This window comes from Vigna radiata, chromosome 3, assembly GCF_000741045.1.
Source record: "Vigna radiata var. radiata cultivar VC1973A chromosome 3, Vradiata_ver6, whole genome shotgun sequence".
Classification (NCBI taxonomy): Eukaryota; Viridiplantae; Streptophyta; class Magnoliopsida; order Fabales; family Fabaceae; genus Vigna; species Vigna radiata.
Window position 1 is genome coordinate 4050126 of NC_028353.1, and position 20997 is coordinate 4071122.

The 20997-nt window shown below is 30.7% G+C and overlaps 2 protein-coding genes across 3 annotated transcripts; one reads left to right on the plus strand and one right to left on the minus strand.

The window, feature by feature from the left end:
• Nucleotides 1-1112: 1112 nt before the first annotated feature.
• LOC106757218 (cation/H(+) antiporter 20) lies at nt 1113-5812 on the plus strand. The gene is made up of 4 exons (XM_014639839.2): nt 1113-1450; nt 1611-2627; nt 4342-5283; nt 5355-5812. Exons 1-4 carry the CDS (start codon nt 1271-1273, stop codon nt 5751-5753), a joined length of 2538 nt encoding a protein of 845 aa, XP_014495325.1. The 5' UTR covers nt 1113-1270; the 3' UTR covers nt 5754-5812.
• Nucleotides 5813-11433: 5621 nt separating this feature from the next.
• On the minus strand, nt 11434-16421 carry LOC106757840 (probable ADP-ribosylation factor GTPase-activating protein AGD6). 2 transcript variants are annotated; one of them, XM_014640670.2, is made up of 4 exons: nt 15452-16421; nt 15253-15342; nt 12317-12917; nt 11434-11845 (listed from the first exon to the last, which is right to left on the minus strand). In XM_014640670.2, exons 1-3 carry the CDS (start codon nt 16220-16222, stop codon nt 12318-12320), a joined length of 1461 nt encoding a protein of 486 aa, XP_014496156.1. In that variant the 5' UTR covers nt 16223-16421; the 3' UTR covers nt 11434-11845; nt 12317. The 2 variants fall into 2 exon arrangements, with proteins under 2 accessions (XP_014496156.1, XP_014496155.1); XM_014640669.2 differs by having other exon boundaries at nt 12283-12917; nt 15452-16419.
• Between the last annotated feature and the right edge of the window lie 4576 nt (nt 16422-20997).

The window sequence follows — 20997 nt, forward strand, 5'->3', positions numbered from 1 at the left end:
TTTAAATATAAGCAACTAAATAATTTATACAAAAACAAATATAAATATATATATATATATATATATATATATATATATATATATTTGTTAAAAATTATCTAATGATATATTCATCGATAGTTATCAATAGATTTATTTTTTTTTAATTATTGACAAATATATTCGTTGATGATTATCAATGAATATTTTATCAACAATATTTATATATAAAATTTTGTCTTATTGATAATCATTTGAAAAATAAGGGTTAAATATGTTTTTAGTCTCTCAATTCAAGGTAAACAAGCTTATCAGCACAAACTTGATGGATATACAATATAAACTCGGTGCACAATTTTTTTCGCACCCAGGTGTGTTTAGAGTTTACTTATTTCGAAGTTTTTTCTTTTTCTATGTCAAGATGCATATGGTTTTTTATATGTTCTTGTCCAATTTTTAAATTTTTTTCTTCATTGACTATTGTACATACTTTTGCATATGGGATCCCTTGGGTATATATATTTACCATTTTGTTCACAACATTTATGCATCTCAACTGTGATAAAGAAATTTTTTGCATTTATCTTCAAAAATCTTTAATTTAACCTGATCAATAAACTCAATAATCATATCGACCAGATTGACCCATCCATACTACATTAGAACATCGCCACATTCATCACACTGAGAGTTTGATAGTCTTCCAGACTAAACCAATCCAATAGTCATCTAAACCAAAACAGAATAATCCAACCGTTATAAACTAGACCAATTCGATATGGATAAGATCTGACTAGTCCAAGAAAACTCACCATATTAAATTTAGTGACAGAAAAATAATAATTAAAGGAACAACCCATCATCCAATTCTGATACTTGTAAATTACAACCCAATTTCAACTGTTATAAAAAAAATAATATATTTGTCTTAACATGAATCTGCGCGACACGAAAATTCTAGTTATTATTAATTAAAACATTTATTTGCCATAGTAGTAGTTTAATTTAAAATTAAAAATGAAAATCAAAGGCATTGACTTTTCAATGACCGCCACGCAGAATAATAGCGGAGGGAAGAATCTGAACAGATTGAGAAAGAGAGAGAGAGTAACGTAGCTACCTACGGCATCAGAACTTTAATCCAAACGGAAGAGAATCTGTCACCCTGTTCCTCAGCTATAAATACACACACATGTCAAAGTGTTCTCATGGCAGTAGCATAAAGGCTCTGAATATATAACATTAGCTTTCAACGATAGTGTATACGTAGAAACTGTGACGGCAATCAACCATGCCGTTGAACATAACATCCATCAAGACATCTTCTAATGGAGTGTGGCAAGGTGATAATCCTTTAGATTATGCCTTCCCACTCCTAATAGTTCAAATCACCTTAGTCCTCATCGTCACTCGCTCCCTCGCTTTACTTCTCAAACCTCTCCGACAACCCAAAGTCATTGCTGAGATTCTGGTATATCCAACTCATTCCAATTAATATTATTAATTTCAAACAACTCTGCGCTGATGCACAATAGTTGAAAGAGTTCCACAACAGTTCAAAGAGATCGTAATTATTTAAGCTTTTGTTTTGTCGTATGATTAGTTTTAATATTATTTGTTAATCTTTGAAGGGTGGAGTTTTGCTGGGCCCATCGGTACTGGGAAGAAGCCAAAGTTATCTGCATCGTATATTCCCTAAATGGAGCACGCCAACGCTGGAATCGGTCGCAAGCATAGGTCTTCTTTTTTTCCTATTCCTCGTAGGTTTGGAGCTCGATCTCCATTCCATTCGTCGGAGCGGAAAAAGAGCCTTCAGCATCGCCGCCGTGGGGATCTCTCTTCCTTTCGTCTGCGGAATCGGCGTCGCCGTCATCCTCCGCAAAACAGTTAAAGGCGCAGATGAACCCGGCTTCGCGCAGTTCATCGTCTTCATGGGCGTGGCGCTTTCCATCACCGCATTCCCGGTGCTCGCCCGCATCCTGGCGGAGCTGAAGCTCCTTACCACGCGAGTGGGGGAGACCGCGATGGCGGCGGCGGCGTTCAATGACGTGGTCGCGTGGATTCTGCTCGCGTTGGCAGTGGCTTTGGCGGGGAATGGCAGTGGGTCCCAGAAGAGTCCTCTGATATCGGTGTGGGTTCTTCTCTCGGGGCTGGCGTTCGTGGTTTTGATGATGGTGGCTGTCCGACCGGTGATGGAGGTTGTAGCTAGAAGGGGCGAAAACGACGCCGCTGACGAGTTTTATGTTTGCTTGACGCTAGCGGGGGTGTTGGTGTCGGGGTTTATGACGGACCTGATCGGGATTCACTCCATATTCGGGGCCTTCGTGTTCGGGCTAACGATTCCGAAGGAGGGAAACTTCGCGAAGAAGCTAACAGAGAGAATCGAGGATTTTGTTTTAGGTTTGTTGCTCCCACTCTACTTTGCTTCTAGCGGTTTGAAAACCGACGTAACTACCATACGTGGCGCTTCGGCTTGGGGTCTTCTGGTTCTGGTCATAGCCACGGCTTGTGCTGGGAAGATTCTTGGGACCTTCGTGGTGGCCATGTTCTGCATGATCCCCGCCAGAGAATCGCTCACACTTGGCGTCCTCATGAACACCAAAGGCCTCGTTGAGCTTATCGTACTCAATATTGGAAAGGAAAAAAAGGTAACTTTCTTTTTCTTATTCTTACTTTCTTTTACATTAACATATACTCATTTTCACATACACTAATCTTTCTCCATATAATAAAAAATAGATAAAATATCTTATTTTCTCTCGTTGGCGAAATCATCCCTATTTTATTTTTCTGTCCAATTAAATAACGTAATTTGTGTTTAGTAGAGTCTTTTTTATAAACTTTGTAAACCACAAACAAGGATTAAATTGAACATAAACTATGTTTTTTTAAGACTATATTAAACAGAAAAAAAAAGATTAAATTAAACACAAATTAATATAAAATTAAGACCATTTCGAATATTCTTAACCAAAAGTGAGACAAAAAAAGTATAAAATTTTATATTTTTACGAGCATTTTATCTTGTTCTATGTGTCAATGTCACGATCCTCTTGCTCTTTTCGTATTAAATATCAACTCCTCTTTCAATCAGAATTTTAAATTTGTCACGTTAGGAGAGATCTTTTACTCTTGTTAAAGTTTCATTTCTGCCTTTCCTAATAAATTATATATCTCTTGAAAGTTATACCAATTGACTTATAATATATGTATAAAATTTTTAAACATGAGTACTTGTCTATGTCGCGGGAGGCTGTTGACTAAATAACACGTGGCCCGAATAAAATACCAGTGCCCCTACAACACCATGCAATAAGATTGTGAACAAGAATGTTTAGTTTTTTTTTTTTAATTAATACACAAACTTTTTACTTCTTTTTGTTTTATTTTTATTTCCTTAAAAATATAAAAATTAATTTTTATAATTATTTTATTTTTATAATATGTGTTAAATAAATATAAATATGTGTCTTTTATTATTATTTTTTTTATCACCTGTCTCTTTTAATCAGAACGATGATGAGTGAATCTTTGGTTTATAGATTGAATCATGACTAAACATTAGTTTAGTCTAATGGAAAGATGATGATTATATACGCATGAAATAGAAGTATGAATACCTTGTAGGTATACCAAACTCTTTCACTTGAATAGCCACCCCTTCTGTACAAGCAAGTTGTTTGACTTTTTCGCGTATGGGTTAATAAGTGAGGAAAATGATAGGAAATAGTAAAATATTTCAAAACATGGTTAACTTCAATCCCGAAATGTATTCTATTGCTGTCGTCACAGTTTTGTTGTAGAGTTACGATTGATTAGCCAAGTCCAAGTCGTATAAGATGGGAAGTTTGATCAAAACTGTGACTGGTCCAAATTTGCAAGTCTTTTACTTTTAAACTTTTTTTGGTTGATTCCCTAAACGATAATCTGGTGAAGAAAGACTTTATATTGATTCCCCGCGTGCCCAAAAGAATATGAATTCATAGCATTTATGACCGTTCCTTTTGTGTACAAGGAAAAACTCAAAACAAATGTAGCATTGCCACTCCTAGCTTTCAAAAAGTAGACGAGATTAGCTGATAATTAGGATGCTGAAGCCAGTTAGTATACTATGTTATAACTTAATTAATAGTCAATTATAAATAGAAAATTTAGAAAAAGACATACACACTTATATATTCTAATGTTATTGAACTGTTTTTTTATTGGAATTCGTCGAGCACTTTTCGATATGAAATGAGAAATCTTCATTAATAGGATTTTTTATTCACAGTGATGTTATTTTGAAATCGTTTATAGAAGATGAGAAGAAAGTTTACTTATAAAGACTCTCCTATAACGAGGACATGATTTCGTTTTCAGGTTTTAAATGATGAAATGTTTGCAATCTTAGTTCTTATGGCTTTGTTTACAACCTTCATCACAACGCCAATAGTAATGGCGATCTACAAACCAGCTCGAGGAAACTCAATGAAAGCCCGGCGAAAGCTGGGTGACAATTCTTCAAGGTCTGGAAAGGAAATGGTTGAGAAGTTCAGAGTCTTGGCCTGTCTCCATGGGCCAAGCAATATCCCTTCTGTCATCAATTTGATTGAATCAACTCGAAGCACGAAAAAGTCCTTCACAAAGTTGTTCATGATGCACCTTGTTGAGCTCACAGAGCGCTCATCCTCCATCATCATGGTTCAACGTGCTCGTAGAAATGGTTTCCCTTTCTTCAACCGCTCTCATCGTGACCAGTGGCATGACCGAATTGCAGGAGCCTTTCAAGCCTACACTCAACTAGGTCGAGTCATGGTTCGGTCCACAACTACTGTTTCTTCTCTCTCCACCATGCATGAGGACATTTGCCACGTGGCGGAGGAGAAAATGGTGACCATGATTATTTTGCCCTTCCACAAACAGTGGAGAACAGAAGTGAATGGGGACAACGAGAAATATCAAGTGGTAGAAAATGCAGGCCACGAATGGAGAGTGGTGAACCAAAAGGTACTTAAGAATGCACCTTGTTCAGTGGTCGTGCTTGTGGATCGTGGATATGGAAATTTGCCTGAAACTTCAACCCCAGATTCCATTGTTTATCAACGAGTGTGCATCATCTTCTTCGGTGGCCCAGACGATCGTGAGGCTCTAGAGTTGGGGAAGAAGATGCTTGAACACCCAACAGTTAAAATAAGTGTTGTGAGGTTTATGGAAAAGGGTGTGTTGGATGATAATAATATTGTGTTAAACTTCTCACCTGACAAAAACAAAGAGGATAGTTACAGCTTCTCCACAGCCAAAATGAATCGCCAGAAAGAAAAGGTAACATTTAGATTACCAAATATTTTAGAATAACATTCATCTTATTATTATCTTGGATTAATGAATTACAGGAGTTGGATGAGGAGGCAATTAAGCAGTTTCAAAGCAAGTTGAATGACATGGTGGAATACATTGAGAAGTTTAGTGAGGACGTTGTGGAAGACGTATTGATAATAGGAAAAAGTGGGGATTATGATCTGATAATTGTTGGAAAAGGTCGATTCCCATCGAATATGGTGGCTGGATTGGCAGAAAGAAAACCAGAACATGCTGAATTAGGTCCTATTGGAGATGTTTTATCTTCATCAGAACATGAGGTTTTGTCATCTGTATTGGTTATTCAACAACACGATGTGACATTGGTAGATGATGCTCCTATATACAAGGTCCATGATGAGTATGGCACAGTCAATAATGCTGATTCTTCTCATGGAGTAGGAATTTCAATTGCCAATGACAGTGCCGTGTAATATGAAAAAAAAATTGTATCTTTAATAATTTTCTTTTATAATTTTTTTACAACTGATCAGTGAAATTTGTAATTAGTCTGTTTTAAATATATCAATTAATAAAATAATAATAATTATTAAAAGTTATTAAAAAAATTATGAAAATATCATGTCCTTATAATATATACTTTTATTATTTATATGAAAATATACGAAACAAATTTGAAAAATACTTAAATATTCTCTCCGAATCATTTTTACTTAATTTTTTTTAATATAAATTTTGGAGGATGAATTTGAAAAAAGAAAAAAAAAGGAAAATAAGTTGTTTAGATTAAAAGAAATGAGAGAAAATAGATTCATTTTACAAAAATAGTGTGACTATTTTTATTAAAATTACTGATATAGACAGATTTTGCAAAAATTACATAAATAAAATAAAGTCTTGATTTCCAAACACAATTTTAAACTATAAAAATAACATGCAACTTTTAGTTTTACGTGAAGTTGTCATTTCTACTAACGATTTCTCTCTTTATTATTATGTTCATAATTTTTAACTTATGGTGTTAGCATACGACTTTCTTATTTTTTATTCTTTATTTAATTTTTATTTTTTATGTTTTCTATGTTTTTATACAAAATTATCTTAATTTTAAACTATTTCTTTATATTATGGTTAATAAAATTTTTTATCTTTTCTTAAATTTTTATACAATCATATATTTTTTATTTTGAATTATATCTTAATAATTTAATTAATGACTTACAAATAATGTTTTAATTCACTTTACTCCTTAAAAATTGCTATTTTTGTATTTTATATAAAAGTTTTTTTTTACAATTTTAGATAATTTTATTATCCTAATTATATTTATAAAACTTATTTATTAAGAAAAATGAATATACACAAAGTCTAAATTATTTATAATAGAAAAGAATAGTTTAAAGTTAAGATAATATTAAGAAATATTTTAAAATATTAATACAAATTTATTCATTTATATCTATAATGGTAAGAAATAGTTTAAAATTAAGATAAGTTTATATATAAACTAAAAAAACATAAAAAAGAATTTAAAAGGAAAATAAGAATAAAAAATAGGAATTTGAAGTCGTAAAACCAAATAATATATATGTAAGTTAAAATACGATTTCACCAATTCTAATAATATAAAGTCGTGTTTAAAAAATACGGTTTTTATCCATTTAGGTAATTTTTTCAAAATCAGCCCATATCAGTAAATTTGGTAAAAGGAAAATTACAGTATTTTTGTAACATAAAACTGAGAAAATAATAGGAAAATGAGGTTAATTCAACAATTTAACTCCCATTTCAAACATTTTGAAAATAACTTCTTTGATTCCATTAAGCAAAGACTTCCTTTTCCAATTCTTTTATATCCATCGAAATCAAAGCTTTATTTATCCTTATTTGATTATATTCTTGCATCATCATAACTCTTTTTTCTTCTAATAGACAATCATGACAACCTCATGAAAGGATCTAAATACTAAGTTTTTCCGTCAATGTTTTATCACAATTTACTTTTTAGGTCCTCAAATTTTATTTTTACTTAAAAACACTCTCTTTTTTTCTCTTCATATTTCATTTCTTTTCGAATAACACCGATAATTTTTTTTTATTTTTTCTCTTCATATCTCATTTCTTTACGAATTTTATAACACCCATAACTGATATACATATATAAAACAATTCTACCCCCATCAAATTTTTAATGAAAGTAAAATTTTGCTTATTTTATAGATGTTTTCTTCTCTTTTTTTCTTATAGTTTTGTCATTAATATATGATGGGATTAGTTAAGAAAAATTATTGTCTCAACTTTATCGGTCAGAGTGACCTTCTTGTTTGGATTTTTGAAAAATTGCTCTAAGGATAAAGGTAAGAACTTTTTTTTTGATAATTTTGATATAACTATTTATTTATAGATGACTTATGGTTTTCATACAAGAATTCTATCAAGATATGTTTGAATTTTGATATAATTATTTTTTTTATAAATGACTTAGATATGAAAGTGATGTGGTCACTAAATTTTGATCAAGATATGTTTGAATGCTATTTATGATTTTGATATATCTATTTTTTTTATAAATGACTTAGATATGAAAGCGATCTGGTCACTAAAATTTGATTTTCATGCATAAATTGTGATTGATTAAAGATATGTTTTTGAATTTAAGTATGGTTAGATTATATATATTTATTTATTTATTGGTACATAGTTAGTTTGTATTATATATTATAAATGTTATAGAAATTATTTGAATGATTTGTAATATAATTGATATCTTAAATTTTAGAGTATTACACTAGCATTATAATAAGTCATACGATCACAATTTTGAAAAACTTGATTGATTATTGTTTGAACCATCGTAACACTTATGATTTTAGCGTTTGTTAGTAATGAGTATGCATATTATATATATAAAATGTCAAATTTTAAATTGTATTCATTTTTATATTGTAAAAAACATTATCTTCATCGTATCGATATTACACCATAATTAATACTTTCTAAATCAATTATGATTTAGATGACATTAAAATTTTTGTTATAGGAATCTATTATCAATTATAATAATTAGTTTTAAATTGAAATAATTAGCCTTTATTAGCTAATTCTTGTATATTTACTTTCCCTTTATTTAATTTAATTATTAGTGTTAAATATCAATTATTATAATTGATATTATAATAATTGATATTAAATTGGTAGAGTTTATTTCCTTTTAACTCTTTCCAATTAGTCTATCAATTTATATATATATATACTATTGCAATCCAATGATCAAATAAGAAATTCATCCAAAATAATACTTTTCTATATCTATGTTGATTACAAAACTAATTTAATAAATCCAAAAGAACATAAATAAATAAATCACATAATAGTATGTTATGTGAATCTATCTCAATAACCGGTTATTTTCTCATTAATTATTTTGTAAGTTAGAGTTATATATATATATATATATATATATATATATATATATATATATATATATATATATAATGTTTTTTTTTTTTGCTTTTTATCTTTTCGGCAACTTCCTACTTTAATAGAGTTTTTTTTATGGTTTTCATATTATGTCGATATTATTTTATAATGTTTTATTAATGTAATTTTAATTTCTGGGGCTTGAATATTATTTTGTGATGAGGTCATAGAAGTGATGGAGAACAATAATGTGCCTCGAAAACGATTTGACTTTGTAACTTATAGTTGTCATGAGTTGGAGAAACCCATAGATCTTCCTTTTCCAATGGCTTTGAGAATCCTCTCTCTCTTCAACATGCTAATCACATTTTTCTTCCTTCCATCAGATCAGTATAACTATTTTTGAGATAAAAAATAATTTTTATTGATAATAAAAAAAATGATACATTATAATGTTAATAATTGACATTTTTTAGTTGATAAATTTCATTGATAAAATGATGTCAAATTTTTGCTTTTGACTTAACTATTTAATCATTAGATTCGTCAGTAATGTTATTTTCTAAATTTACTAATAATTGCATATTTTAAAATTCATCTATATATTTAAACATTAATTATAAATGAGTAAAAAAAGAAAAAAAAAGAGAAAAAGAAGAAGAAGGAAGAGGAGAGAAAAAAAAGGAAGCGACAGTGACGATGCAACGATAGAGCAACAATGAAGGAAGAGCTATGTTGATGGAGGAAAAGGTAGATGAATAAGAAGAAGAAAAAGAACAGAGGAAAGGAAGAAGAATAAGAAAAAGGGAAAAGGAAAAGAAAACAAAATCTTACTAATGAGTTTTATAAATTTTTTTCATTGGTAACTAATAATTAATAATTACTCACGTTTGTCGTCGACAGTAACTATTGACATATTTTTTATCTTTTATTAAAATTTAGGCTTAAATCCTTAATTGGTCTCTATGTTAAGAGGGAATTTTCAGTTTATTATCCGTTTTTAAAAAGTGTATACATTGGTCCCCATGTTTTGTAATTTGTGTCAATTTAGTAAATTAATGATACCTAAATAAGTTTGTAACAACAATTGGAAGGTGTCCAAACGTTCAAACAGTTAATAAACATGTTAGCAACTCAAAATGACTTGTCCACTTGCAATTTTCAAGTCAAATTGATGGTTCAAAGGGACTAAATTGACACAAATTACAAAACATGGGGACCAATGTATACACTTTTAAAAGGGGTACTAAACTGCTTAACATGGGGACCGATTAAGGATTTAAGCCTAAAATTTATTAATAAATACTTACGAATTTTATATTTTTTTAATTTTTATTTTTGATGATTACCAAAAAAAGTTTGCTGGTCAATAGTTTTATTTTTTAGTGGAAATTTCAATTACATATTAATTCACCACATTACCACTATAAATTATACATGAGAAAAATATAATAGAAGTGAAAAAGGTGAGAACCAATAATAACACTAATGTTCTGTTTGTATGAATCGATTCACTTTTCACTCAGATTTGTGAGCAACGTGTTCGTTTTAAAAGATTTGTGTAGACTGATTTGAGATGATTTGCAGGATGAATAACTTTTTCATCACTCACTAATGTGCCGCGATTTGGAAGGATTGTGAATGAAAAGTCATATTTGTCCCCTCACTTCATGCAAATTTCACCTCTTTACAATGAAAAACTATACATTTTTTTTTTGTTTTTTTATGTGTATTTTAATAACCACAATCTGCATACTTTTTAAAAAATAATTTTAATTATTATTTTTAATTTTTTATTCTTCATAAATATTTTTACAATTAAATATAAAATTAATAACTATCATTTCATATTATTTTAATAATTAGAGATATTTTGGTAATCTTTAATTTATACCCATTAAACAAAATTTTTAAATCTATCACATCAATCAAATCTCACATTAATTCTCACAAACTTTATCCTCAAATCCAGTCTCAATTACCCACAAATCCACTAAAAAAACAACAACAAAAATTACCCTCAAATCCACTCAAATCATCTCCCCCAAATCTTACCATCCGAACAGAGCCTTGAATTTGTAAGTTTGATATATAAATCTTCCTTATTTATGAAAATTTATATGTATAAAAGTTTTAAATTATGATTTCTTATAAAAGACTTTAAATAAATATTATATACTTCTAAGTTTGATTATACTTAATACTAAATTTGTAATACGTTAACTAATAGATGGCCTACTTAATTGAGGTGTTACATTTACAAACATAATGATAATAAATATAAATAACAAATTATGTAAAAAATATAATAAATAATAATAAAATAATTCGTAATAAATAACAATAAATAATAAATTATAATAAATATATAACTGATACTTGAAATGATAGATTATTGGACGAAATATGGGTTTTCATTATACCGTAACAAATTCTTAATAAAACAAAACTGATTTCATCACGCCAAAAAAAAAATTAATTAGGAGAAAAATAGTACCTTAAATTATTTTCTACTGTGTAAAGTTAATAAAAGAAACCTGCAGAGATGAGAGACTGTAACATGATAACATATATAGTAACATCTGACTTTTTTTATGAATAAATCTTCATAATACATATTTTGAACATGTATGCAGAATCAACCATGCAATAAACACGTGGGATCGTGACAAATTATGTGGAAATAATAAACAAGAACCACGTCTTCAATGTAGCGCAAGTAAAACCACAAAAAAAAGGCAAATTAAGTTGTTATAAACTCAAGAAATATGAAATTCTCGTGACAGAATAGTTTCATCACACTTCCAGGTAGAAGTAAATATAAATTTGGGCAATTTGCCCTTCTTTCTTTAGACACTTGTACATATATAACTACGTTTCCAACCGTACAGAAGTCCCCAAAAGAATGCATAAAAATTACACAAGTGAGGGAGGGAGAAAAATGAAAAGGAAAGACTTGCAAGACACTAGGCTAACCTCAAAAAATCATTCTTCCAGCACAAATGGGGCATGAATTCAATAGTGACCAAAGAACTTATAGTTGACAATCAGGTCACAACAATAGGTTAAACAGCATCCCTGCTCAGCTCGCATGCCATCATCCAATAGGTACTGTATTGTTGTCATTTACAACAAAACTTTGATCCTGATGATATAGATAAGGTCAAACCCGGTTCAAGATATATATAAAAAGTCCAATTGTAGTACGTGTGCACTTGAAATCAGTTACAACAAAGATTTTAAACATTAAACTCAATAAATGAAAAAAAGAAAAAAAAAACGAATTCAAAAAATAAAGATGCTGACCACATTACATTTTCCAACACACAAACAAGTAACAAGTAACACAAATTGGGAAGTCAAAAGGTTCGGAAGTGATGCTGGCTAAAATTAAAAAGGGTAATCAATCATTGATGCATGGGCCATGAGAGATAATGTTTCTAATGGCACAGAAAGAAGATTCTGGGTTGTGAAGATTACTTTTGTAGTAAACAACCGTACTGCGCTAATAAAAATGTTTCCAAATGCAATCATTCAAACAAAATTGAAAATTTTCAGTGGATTCTTCTTTTATCTACTTACCTGTCCCCCTTCAGTTGAACCGTCTGATACAAACCTTAGTGAAAACCTCCTCCTGTCCAGGCAACACCCGCCTTATCATTATGACCAGCAGCTTTATTATTAGATGCATTCCCATAGAAATCATCAAATCCATCATCTTTGGCATTATCCCAACCAGCCCAACCATCACTGCTATTGGAAGCTGATCCTTTAGCTGCTTCTTTCTTCCTTGCGTCTTCATGGTCCCAATCATCCCAAGAGCTAGTGTTATAAGCATCGGATAGCCCACCTGATGACTGATGAGACGATCCTTTAGCAGGATGTTCCTTCCTAGGATCTTTGTGGCCCCAATCATCCCAAGAGCTTGAATGATAAGAATTAGTTTGTCCACCCGTAGACTGTTGCCCTTCTCTGGTAGAAGAATTCCAGCCTTTGTTCTCTCGATTATACTCCTGATAGAAACCGTTTTTATCAGCTTCATTTTGTTTTTCAGATGTCGAATTGGGGCTATCTCTAGTGTATTCCTCAACCTTTTGCGTAGCCATTGCCATGACCCCTCTCATTATACCCCATGTCCTATGTCCAATCTCTGATGTCTTCTGAGAGACAACATTTACAGTTTCATTGACCTTGTAATCATAACCACCCTCTTTTACCTGAAACAAGAAATACAGTTAATTCGGGAACTGAATAACCACGAAATGCAAATAACAAAATTGCCGGGAGAAGTTTGATAAGTAATCATATTCCTGCCTTTTTCCACCTTACTTTGAACAGAACAAACCATAGAATGAGATTTACAATATACACAACTCCTTGGCCCAATGACACATGCCAAAAAGTCCAAACCTCGTGACTCAATCCCGATACAAAACAAATGATAGCAAGCAGTATGAAAACCCAAGCAAACTTCAATACCTCATTGCAAATCTAAAGAAAGAGTTGTTTACCTACCATCTTCAACAATGCCAATCTAGTTAGCATATGACAATTCTGACACCCAATCAGAAACGCAATATTCTACATGCAATCAACCAAAATGCACATGTTCTAATCACAGTACATCCAAGATTCTAACTCCCTCGGCACCTTTTGTTATCACTACGAACATTCACTCACAAACACGATCACCAGGTCACCTCAAGCAAAGCTCATTTATAATACTATTCTTACAAAAACCATTTGCAAAAGCAGGCATCAGAAAATTTTGCCAGAAGAATGAAAACAGTTACCAATCAATCACATTCATAATTTTTTGCCAAAAGTGTGTTACCAATCAATTTTATTCTTAAAATTTTGCAAAAAGTGTGAAAGTAGTTATTAATCAATTTTATTCATAAGGCATCCGCGATGTAGGTTGAAAGAAAAAATCAACTTTATCTAATACACCACAATTTTCTCTTCCCGAATAACTTAAACTTAAAATATAGGTAATACCTTTAAAGTAAAACTCCAATGCAAAAGTGGGGGAGGGAGGGGGAGGAGAGAATGTAATGAATTTGTAATGACATGTCTTTTGTCAATTTTAATTATAGTTTGAAATAAAAAAGATTGACAGATGGAAATAGAAAGGTTTTTTAGGGTAATAATTAGGTTTAAGCTACATCACATTTTTAAATTTTAATCATCCATTAGTATTGCCGTATTAGGCATGTATAGAGTAATTGTTTTTCTCAATAAGTATAAACTGTGTGGTGGAGTGGAAATGAGGGGATTTGAAGAGAAAGAGAGGTGAAATTAAATCTAAAATGTATTCATTTTTCAGCAGCATGAAGCCGGGCCACGGCTGGGTGCTACTTAATGCATAAAGTATAAAGTATGAAGGGTCCAAATAACAATAATACTCTGAGTTACAATTGGCAGGATCCAATATCCTTTATCCTAGAAACTATGAACATATATAATAAGAGTGAGTTTGGGATAAACGCAAAAATTAAATCATTTTAGTAATTAAAATTAATTATAGCTATAATTGATTATAGTGAGAATTAAACTTTATCTAAGAAATTCTTTTAAATAGTAGTTTTAAAATCATTAATCTTGTTTAGAAAAAGAAGAAAAAATCAGCTTTCATACAAGGAAAAGAGAATTATTAAGCTGAGAGGGAAAAAGTAACCGCTGAAAAATAATCATAATCTATAATGTTTTAAATTTATTTAAACAACTATTTTTTTCAAAAAAAAAAAAAAAATTTACAAACTAAGTTATTTTCCCATACATATAACTGAAATTGCAAATAGTTTATCCCAAAAACAACTGAATTCAGAAAATGTAATATTTCTGAAACAAGCTTAAGAATAAATATGAAGAGAAAGAAAAAGGTCTTCGAATTTCAGAAGCATGTTACGGGTCCTTTCACATGGTATGGAGGTACCAGCACATGTTAATTTTCATATTTGAAAATACCTTGTAAACGAGTATGGACAAAATATTGTCCCGCTCTTTCAAAATAATAGTCATTTTAATTTTTTCTTTCTGCTTCAAGCTAATAATTTTTCAAATTTTTGAATTATTTTTTGCATACTCTTATATACAATTAATAGTAATTAATAGCGCATTACTTACATTGAGAAAATGACACAATAATAAATACACGGAAAAGTTAAAGAGTATTTTTATCTGATTGAGTATTTTTGTTATAAACTCCAAAGATTCTATAACCTGAACAAGATAACAGGATCCCATCCCCTATCCTACAATAAAAAACAGATGAAGGATTTAAATAATACCAATTATTAAGTTGTAAATATACTTGCATGAAACTAGCTAGAAAGAATTTGGAAATTGTCTTACGCTATGTTTAAACTCAGCATGTCGTAAATCAGTAACCCCTCGTTGCATATTGTTCTCAATACCATTCAATCTCACGTATTTCTTCGTTATATCGTTTTTCAACTGGCTAACTAAGATAGCAAAAATGCCTATATCTAATACATGAAATCATATATAAGTTTTGTACACGATAATTTAAGCAGAAAAACCAAACACTACCTTAGCAGAGATCTCTTTTGTCCCGGCTTGAACAACATTGGCAGCAGACTGAGCCGCAGAAGCAGCAACCAACGATAATTTACCGAATCCCTAAACACAGAAAATACATCAATATAATAGAACATGTCTCAACCATATATATTAATATTAAGAAACAGTTTCCCATTCAAAAAATAGAATAAACAGTTACGATGGTAACCTGAGAAACGACAGATAAATAATCGCTTTGCTGATTAGCCCTTTGGCTCGGGGCGGGGCTAGATCCGAACCCGACGTACTTGCCACCCTGCGATGGCGGAAGCCCCTCCGGTCGGGACTCATTCTCCGCCCTCTTCCTCGCGAAGAAATCTTCCTTATTGGCAGCAGAGGCTTCCAGCTGTGCGCGCGTGTACATATCCTCCGTCGACTTCGACCTCGCCACGCTCCCGCCGCCGCCGAACCCCCTGACATCGCCGGTGGACTGGTTCCGCCGCAGATCAGAGCCGCCCCGAGCCGATCCGAACCCGTCGTCCGTGTCCCAATTATCCCAGCCGCCGTTGTTGCTGGTGGAAAGGGGCGGCTTCCCCTTGGAGGCGGAGGAGCGGATGCTCTCCTTGACGACGGGGGGATCCCGCCAGGGGCGACCGTCGGCGATGGCCTGGATGCGGTCGCGGTAGACGGAGGCGGCGTTGGAATTGTACTTGGCGACGATGTCGGTTTCCTTGGCGATGCCGTATTGCGCGAGGAAGGCATTGAGTTTGTCGTTGCCTCCAGCTTCCATCTTCTTGATCTGGATTTCGGACCAGGAATCCATGGTAACGGATCGAACAAAGGAGATGTGAACCCCGAGGCCGCGGTGCTTGCCGGAGCACTCTAAGCACATAAATACTCCGTAAGACACCGAAGCCCATTGCGGATTCTTCTGGGAACAGTCTACGCAGATCTTGTTCGCCGCTTGGGATTGGAGGTCCCGGAGGCGCCGCGAAGCCATCGGAATTTGTTTTGCCTTTTAACCGGAGCGTGCAGAGAAAAGAAACGGAATTTGAGAAAGAAAAGAAAGAGATTGGGAAGGAATGAATAAATGAGTATAATGGGTTGGGAATTGAGAGAGAGAAAGAACGGAAAAGGGATTTTGGTGAATCACCGACACCATCAAATTGGGACGGGATTATTGGATGCTGACTCGGTGCGCTATAATTCTTTTGCAAACTCCCCTTTGCTAATTTTACATTTTTTACAATATTCTAATTCCTATTATATTTCCTTACTCAAGGAAAATAATTAAGCGCCTAATACTTAATTTAAAAGGACCAAAACTTTTTTAATTTTAAATAAATAAACTTTTTTTTTTGTTTCTAACTGGTAATTAATTATTTAATTAAATAAATACCTGTCTTGCACTCTGCCCACTTGTCGTGCATATGCTTCTGTGTTGTCGTCTGTAATATGAACTGAAAACATGAATTTTGTGACTACGAGAGTGACGAGGAGCTTTAGATAAATGATTCCAATTATTATACTATATTAATCATTTACACATAATACTTTCACAAACACAAACTGAGATAAAATGTTCATTGCATAAAGATTAATGTTCACCTCTTCCTAATTAGTGTAATAGTTTAAGTATTATAATGAGTGTTAATATGATTTTGAAAGCTTTGATGTAATGAGTCTTAACGTATGCATTGATCGAACTCTTAATACCAAACCACAACAACCTAACATCAAAAGTGAAAATAACTTGGTTCAAACTTGACGTATAAATCAAGCAATTACCTTAAAATTATATACAATCTCATCTCATATGATACGAGAGAGATAAGTTCCACCTTACATCTCATAGTGTTTTGCTAATTTCAAATCTCAAAAGTCGTTAATGTTTGCACTTTTGAGAACGTGTAGAAATTTCTTTATCATATATACTTCATAAATTCTCATTGTGTTTGTCCAATTTAGAATTTTCATCTTCCTCCAACTTCCTTATGTTTGTAATGATATTATATACTTGTACGAATTTCTTCCTCAGAATTTTTCAAGAGATAATAATTTTTTTTTAATTAAAATTACCACAAACTAATTGATAGCAATTACTTCATATATGTTTAAACAACATTACCAAAAATATACTCAAAGAAGAAAAAAAAAATATGAAAACAATTATAATTAAAATTTTCATATAAATTAAATTAACTAATTTGTAAACGGGTTAAATGTGCTAATTTAGAGGAATTATACGAGAGAGTTCTCATATATTGGCCTTAATTAATTTTGAGTTATATAAATATTAATTTATTTTTTTCTTCTTTTTTTTTTCTCTCCTAAATTGTTTTTATGGAGAATTTAATTAAAGCATACCATATTTTTTTTTTAAATTATTAATTGACACATGAGCTATTTTTATTTTTTTATATTATTTATTCTAAAAAATATTCTGAAGGTGTTGTTCAAAGCCAATGAGATAAACAACTTGATAGAGAAGAATATTTCTAAATATTACAAATAAACAAAATTAAAATATGATATATTTTTTTGGAACACATACCACTGCTGATCAGCCTAGGATAATTGAGAGGTTTCACATCTCGATATGTAATCTAATGGAGTTGTAAAATATCTATTTGTTTTTATCTTTTTCTTTTTTATCAGTGTATCTTTCTTCTTTTTTCCACCTGCGCACTTCTCTCTTTCACTCTTTATCTTGTTTTTCTATTAAAACAAGTATATTTTAGATTATGTAATTTATATTCTAGAATATATAAACTAAGTATAAGTCGTAAAGTAGAAAGTAACACTGAAATTTTCTCAAGCACATGGTGTGCAGCATACAATTATGGAGGTACAGGAATCAATCTTGAGAACGGGATTTTGATACAAGCCGTGATGACGAAATTTCGGGCCAGTTTTGGGCTTCGTTTGCATTACCATCTTCAGTTGGGCTCCGTTTGCATTACCATCTCGAGCTGGGCTCGTTCTTATGGCCTATGTGAGAAAATGAAAAAATAACAAAAACATGACATTAACAGGGAGTCAAATGCTCTACCTCGGAGCTATGGACCCATTACTGATTTAGGACCTGTGTTGGGCTCACTTTAACTATTACTTTGCTTCACTTTATACCTCCAACCTTTGGGTGTTGCTCCCTATACCTCCTCAAGTGGGACTTGTACCTCCCCATTAATTTAATTTATTTCAAAAATATTCTACACTTCCGCACTATTTTCTTTATTCCAAAAATATCCTACACCTCCCCACTATCATTAACAATCTTTTTCTTTCTCTCTCTACATTAATGGAGCATTTACATGGCTCATTAATGGAGCATTTACATGACTTAAATTTGAAGTTAGATTATATTTTCTTAAATAAGTTTGATTCAATCTTATTTTCGTTGTTCAATATATTTTTTTCTTTTCAAATTACTTAATAAATGGTAAAATTTTGTTCTAAATTTCTAGAAAAATGTTTATATACATGTATCTTTTTTTTTACATATAATATCTATAACTTTTAACATTATATTTAATTTATTAGATAAATAATATAAAAATATTATTAAATACTTAAAATATAAAAAAAAATATTTGTTAAAGATTTAAAATTTATTTAGTTTTTTCGTCATTATAAAGTTAGTATATAATAATAATAATAATATATCATTATTTACTATTAATATTATTATGTTTATTATTTTGTATTTGCATCTAACTTTTAATTTTATAAAATGGAAATGGTAAAAGTACTAATATTGAACCTCTGAATTTTATATTTTGTAGTATGTTACAAATTCAAATCTGAAACACATGAATGTTCTATTAATGTAGAGAGAAAAAGAGAAAGATTGTTAAGTGGGGAGGTGTAGGGTATTTTTGGAATGAAGAAAATAGTGGGGAGGTGTAGAATATTTTTGAAATAAATTAAATTAACGGGGAGGTAAAAGTCCCACTTGGGGAGGTGTAGGGAGCAACACCCCCAACCTTTTAATCAATCTTGTATCTTCAATTTTCTAAAATACTCCTAATTAATGAGATGTTTATACAATAATTTTATGTTTATTACAAAATTCTATACAGCATTAAAACCATATACCCCATTTCTTCTATTAGCAAACATGCATCCCTACACCCCGTTTAAATTGCACTTCTTCTTTTTTGTTTCTTTCCATTATTTCCTTTATTTTCATTAAGTTTCTGAGTACTCCACATCCGATATTCACTTTGATGGTTTTAAAATTTATTTTACATTGACTTTTTAATTATTCTATTAGTTTATATATTCTTTTTTGTAATTTTTGTATAAATTTTCATTAATTTATAAATATTTAATATAATTTATAATGTTGAAAAATAATTTATATAATTTAATAAACAAAATTTGTGAAAAAAGGAAAAATAGATGTATGAAAATATATACATCGGTCAGATATGGATATCCTATATACTCTATATCAAATATAGAGAGCCGATACGTATTGAAAATTTATTTATCGCATTTGGACATGCGATACTTATAAATTTGATTATCCCATTTGGAAAATGGGATACAAATATTTTTGTCGCAGATCTGATTAAATGTGTATAATTTTTGGTATAATATATTATTTAGTGTTTCGTTATTAGTTTTTCTGAACATTCATTTCATTTAATTCTGCAAGTATATATAAAAGGAAACACGTGTTAACAAGTAGTAAGGCTTTAGTTTGATAAGCTAATAATTTTTTCAAGAGTGACCGAATTTGTTGTCACATATCTTCACTAATATCTCCCACCATTCTATCACAATTTCATCACTCCATCACTCAACCCACATATTCTAGCTCCCTTTACTCCACTTCACTTACATTAAAAAAAATCATTAAATAACAAACTAAATTAAAAGACAAAAGGTAATTATTCACTATATTAATTAGATTAAATATTAAAAATGAGTAGGTAAGTTCTTTTCAAAATGGGTACTTCTGCAACATGTTTAACTGAAGAAGCATCTTCATTAATGGAAGCTCTGTCTCTTCTCATGTGGCCTGCATGTGCTTGTCCCGTCATTGTCCACAAATGGTACACTCGTGCAGTAAATATTTTATTCTATTCTTGAATACCACAACATTTTATAACCAGAAATTATGAATTGTGAGTAAATATTTTTTCCGATAGTAGGTAAGTTCATTTCAAAATGGTACTCCTGCAACATGTTTAACTGAAGAAACATCTTCAATAATGGAAGTTCTGTGTCTTCTCATGTGGCCTCCAAGTGCTTGTCCCAATGAGAATTGTTGTCCCCATTTAATAATGAACTGTAAGAAAGTATAAATGACATATAATTTGAAGGAATTCTTCTGAAAAGAAATAATAATGATTTTAATGTTGGAAGCAGTGGGCACTGAAACCATTCAAAAGAAAACAGCTTGTGAAGAACAAAATTAGTTCATAGGATTAGTATAAAATGTGTTCTTCGTAATTAGGAAAAAATCTCTTTAACAATTTTTTTTTTACAAAATTAGTTGATAGTGATTAGTAAAAAAAATTATTGTGATTAAATAAATAAAAATGTATAAACTTATTATATTTAATTATAATAAAAAAAATTATAATAAATATTTGTTTAAGTAAATTTATTATATTAAACAAAAATAAATTTATAAAGAAATAATTTTTTTTTATTTTTGATTACATAATTACAATTATAAATTATTTAATTAAAATAATTAAATAAAAAATTTAATTTAATTACAAAAATAATTAAAACCATAAAATTTATTTATTTTATAAT